This window comes from Papaver somniferum, chromosome 6, assembly GCF_003573695.1.
Source record: "Papaver somniferum cultivar HN1 chromosome 6, ASM357369v1, whole genome shotgun sequence".
NCBI classification, from domain to species: Eukaryota; Viridiplantae; Streptophyta; class Magnoliopsida; order Ranunculales; family Papaveraceae; genus Papaver; species Papaver somniferum.
In genome coordinates, this window is record NC_039363.1 from 97308854 (window position 1) to 97313848 (window position 4995).

At 40.1% G+C, this 4995-nt stretch overlaps 1 protein-coding gene across 1 annotated transcript; it reads right to left on the minus strand.

Annotated features, from left to right (window-relative positions):
• Window positions 1-3827: 3827 nt before the first annotated feature.
• LOC113285940 lies at window positions 3828-4740 on the minus strand. Its single transcript, XM_026534675.1, has one exon. It carries the CDS (start codon window positions 4658-4660, stop codon window positions 4037-4039), a length of 624 nt encoding a protein of 207 aa, XP_026390460.1. The 5' UTR covers window positions 4661-4740; the 3' UTR covers window positions 3828-4036.
• Between the last annotated feature and the right edge of the window lie 255 nt (window positions 4741-4995).

Genomic DNA, 4995 nt, shown 5'->3' on the forward strand with positions numbered 1-4995 from the left:
CTGTCATGGTTGGCATGCCTTGGCGCGGAGACGTGGCTGGCACGGTTTTCCATTGGCACGGTGGCGCGACTGGCATGGTTGGCATGCTTTGGCGCGGAGACGTGGCTGGCATGGTTCGCCATTGGCACGGTGGTGCGGCTGGCATGGTTGGAATGCCTTGGAGCGGAGACGTGGCTTGCATGGTTTGCCATTGACACGGTGGTGTAAGAATTTAGGGTTTGGTGTACGAAGGTGATGTCGGTCAATACTAAGGGTTCTACCGTGGAACATGACACATATATATGTAAAAAAAAGGTACCCTGGTAATTATTACGTAGGCATGTTGAATTATTCAATAAATGCGCTAGTGGTCCTAGTGACGTCATGTCAAATGTAAGGTTTTACGATTTTAACCCTAAGCTAAAAACCCCATCAACAGTGTTCTATTGAATAATAAATCTTAAGACTTATTTCAAGTTTTCAATAATACTTAGTTGAATGTAGGCGTGTCTGTTTGCATTTGTTCATGCTCCCGCGGGATCTCTCGTTTTCCCCAACGTATTGTCTTGGCGCGACCTTTTTTATTGCTTCCGCTCCCTTCGCGTTCCTTTGCTATCTCTATGATATTTTGTTTCCTCGGTTTCTTTCGCATTCCTTTATTATTCGTATGATCTTTGTAGGTATTATTTTCCTCCTAAGTAAGGTCTTATTGTCTTCCCCCACATAGAGCTTAAAGGACTTATGGTCGCCTTGGGTAGGGTCTTCAACATTGGGGACGAAATCTCAGTTCCATGTGCTCTTATGAGTCATTGGCCATCGATCTCGCCTTAACTGTGTTAGTATTTTTACCTCCTAAGGTCATTTCTGCGAAAATATGCCGGGTCTTAGATACTCCCATGAGTAAGAAGTCCCGAAACATTGTCGTCTTTGACACAATTCAACTCCATAATGTAGGGTGACGTCCATTTATATTCCCCCTGAATTGCCCTTTCAAGGAGGTCACCCCTAACCATTTCAGTTGGGCTCCTCCCTTCCAATTATTCAACAACCAGTGTTGTCGCAACCTCATACCCTTCGCCTATGTGGCTTGTGGTATGAAATCACACCCTAAGTAGGGTTTCTTTGGACCGAGTGTATCCAAGCCAGGATCTCCTTCTGCTCCACTGGTCATGTTTCTACACCCCATGCCGGAGAACTTATTCGCTGAGTGGTTCGTTCTTAGTGGCTTCCAGCGGATAGACTTTTAGTTCGCCCCAATATAAGTGACTTCTCCAGGATTTTCCCAATATGACGCGCGTTAGGATTAAGGGTCTCCTCTTACGTGATCGTGATAAAACGCCGTCGCACAATCACGCGAACTAAGTTGACACGTCAAAATTGGGTACCCATCCTCCTTAGTTAGAGTTTTTAAAATATGACTTGCTGCCCCCTATTGAGGTCTTACGAGAAAATTTTGTAACTTTGTCGCGTAGAATTTGTTTCGCCTTTGGCTTGCCCGTATATATAAATAACTTTGCTTCATATTAATGTTTCTTTGGTTGGTACATAACTTTCTTTCTTTGTTACATCGTTGTGGTTGTTGTTCTTTTGCGTATAATTTTCGCACAACCACCTGAACACGAGAGATGATCTCTTCTTATTTCTTCACCTTTTTCTTTCAAGCTTGCGTTAAGACTTGACCCTTGGCATTTTCTTTTTTGTTATTACGCTTGTAGACTCGTTCCGGTGCTTCATTGTTGGATTCCTCCATTCTCCAAAGTGCATGTGTGGATCGAGGCGTATCGTTGGCGCATGGGTTTCTTCCTGTTGTTGCTTGACTATAGTTCTCGTGTTGAGCCATCCTTGCACATTGTTCGTCTGATACAATGCTCTCCTGCTTATCTTATTTCCTTTTCGCTCGTGTTAACACACTTCGTCCCATAGTCGTTCGTCCATTTGCCTCGCTCTTTTCTCTCTTCCAATGTCTCTTTCTCTGCAGGATCTTTGTAACTTTCTCCATATTCTATTCCTAATTCATACTCCCAAACCTTTCTCTTTAGGTTCTAGTTTTCTATCAATAACCCTTCGTACTCCTGAGCAAGATTGACTCGTTCTTCTATTAACATTTTTTCTGTTTCTTTCCATTGTGCAAACTTCTCTTTGTATTCGCGCTGAATGGTGAGAACCTTTTCATTTTGATTTCGATGGCAGAGTTGATTTTCTTTTCTTTTGTCGTTCGTACCGACATCCAACATTGGTCTTTCTGGATCGTATTCCGTCCAATATCGCAGGTTCTCCGCGACAGCGGCCAGTTCCTTCCGGCATCTACTGTTAAAGTTTCCTCTTTGCATAACTAGAATCTTCGATATTTTGGAGAGAGGTTTTAGAAGAAGGTTTCTGAATCAAGATGGGAAGATGTCGCCTTTTAAGGGTGAACAACCTTGAGAGAATTTTCTGAGCAAAATGAAGAGATGGTGTCGTGTCTACCACGGCTTTACGATAGAGAGAGAAAGCAAAGATAATTTTATTGGATGTTTACAAGATCGCAATGGTATTTCGGGTGGAACGAAGGAGGAAGGTGAAGTACATCTTCTGAGTAATGATGACTTCAAACAATCAATTGGCAGTTTTGCATGATGGATAGAAAAATGCTGGTAATAATGAACGAACTTGGTTAAATGATGATTTCTAGATGATAACTAGCAGGTGAGGATAAATCCTCCCTGTTTCTAGCGCCAAAATATAGTTGCGGAAAATCTCACAACTACACCCTTTGAGACGATAATAACACAAAGCTTAAGTCATGGAAATAAAATCAAACATGAATGATATTATACACCACTTGACACTAGTATGATATTTGTAGCACTTTGTATTGAGTATATGATGTTTTTACAATGATCTCAAGATTACACATAACAATGCTGAGTACAAGATGAAAGCTAAGTTCTAATGGTGTTTTCTCTCTATCTCTTTATGATTTCCTTAGCATTTCTTTCTTCCTTGAATTCTCTCTCTCTCTGTACATATATATCATTTTTGAATCCTTATATAGGACAATCTGGCTAGTAGAAGAAAATTGAGGATCACATGCAAAAATTTTGTTAGTTGATCTTATTTCAATTTGTCTTATTCGCCAAGCTTTGGGGAGATGTCTCTGTCTCTCGCACTACTTGCCATGTCTTTCGTGCATCTTCTTTTGGATTGTTCTTCATTTCGTGTTTGTTGTGTAATTGTTTCTTCGCACTCTTTATTCATTGTCGCAAATCTATTTTTCGTCTTATTCTTTGATTATCGTGGTAACTTCGCATTTGGGACTATCTTATCCGGAGCGAGGTTAAGTTATGCCTTATGCGATATTTCGCCCCTGCACTCAAGCAGAGATTCCCTTAAGCACCTACCCCTATGTGTTTTTGCTATAGGCTTGTCAGATTCTGGATACGTCCTTAGGGAATCTTGGAGGTGGATTTTGAATATGGATGACAGCCCTGGCCTGACCGGCTGCCACTTTACATGATTCATGAAAATAACTCTTTTGCTGCTCTCATCTTTGCACATTTAGAGGACAAGAGCCTCGTTGAATTGAAATTTTGTCAGATTTTGTCAAGAATTCGTTTGGATTCTAACCAGTAGCAGTTTTATAGTGAAGAGAAGATATTAATATCTCATTAGACTTATTGTGTCAGAGGGATGATATATGTGGAAAATCGACTGGGAGAATCACCATTACACAGTGCAGAGATGGGGAGTATTTGCACTATTACATATTTGCCTCATAACTACGGAGTATACAGTAAGGGCTCCCGTTGGTAAGCCACGGACTTGTTCAGTAAGATAAGTCTGCAGCCTGCTTGTCAAAAGGAAAACCGGAACCGAAGTGTTTTTTGTTTCATACTGAGATAAAAGTTGTACAGGTAATACTTCAGCATAACCATTAAACATGCAATTATTAGCTATTAAACAAGCAGTAACCAAAATTAGAGAAATTAACAAAATTTAGCAAACACAAAAAACAACAAAGAGAGAAACACCAAAGATGTGGTTAACTAATGACACATACACATATACCGATCTTGTCTTAAACTCCAAACAACGCGAACATGGATCCAGGACTTAAAAGAGGTGATGAAGCAGCAGAGCACCATGTATTCCAAGTCGTTGGCGACATCAAGCCTATAGAAGTAAGTGCTGCTGCAACTGAAGGTGAATTACTTTCAAATAAATTCTCGTTGTTAACTTTAACAAGAGGCTCTGGTGATGAGAAGTCGATATCGTAATCTACTTCTAATGGTATCTCATGATGTTCTTCATACTGAGCTTCTAATAGTTGTTGTTGCTGTTCTTGCTGCGGTTGTTGTGCCTGCGGAAGTTGCAGTGGCTGCTGTAATGGTATTTGTTGTGACGAACTGTTATCAAATTGTTGCCGTGGTGACCGTTTAATAATGTTTATTGGTGGAGGAGCAAATTGTCGAAGACGATTCCGTTGGAATTTAGGAGCACCAGTGAGTTCCTGTACGACTTTCCGAAAACTAGATGATTCCACACAATAGACTCTGATTTGTGGTGGCAACTGCTGGGATGGAACTGGTTTTTTCCATGGTTTTGATGTTACTTTACGTACAGAATGTAGAGAAGACGATGATATATTACCTGAAAAATTATAAGAAGTGGATGAAGAAGAATAGTCATTCATTGCAGGCATTTTGCGATAATTTTTTATTTTGATGGATAAAGAAGAAGTTTGCGATCTTTATCTTTATTGTCTAAAGGTTTTTGTTTCTGTTTATGTTTCTGGGCATCGGCTTACTTCTTATTTATATTATACTGCTGTTCTTCAATCTGCTAGAGAGGAGAGGGAGAGGAGTTGGTTAGATGGTGGACCATGCCTTGACCGAGCACAATAGAATCTATCATAATCCATTTTTGTTTGATTTTTAAAAAATAATAATTGATTTTTGTTTCCTAATAATCCTGATTTCGGAATATGACATTTGTTTATTCATCATCATTGAGGTCAGCACAATTCTAATGGTCAAA

Coding starts and splice junctions, on each gene's coding strand:
- LOC113285940 (XM_026534675.1), bottom strand. CDS start 4,660: ATGCCTGCAATGAATGACTATTCTTCTTCATCCACTTCTTATAATTTT.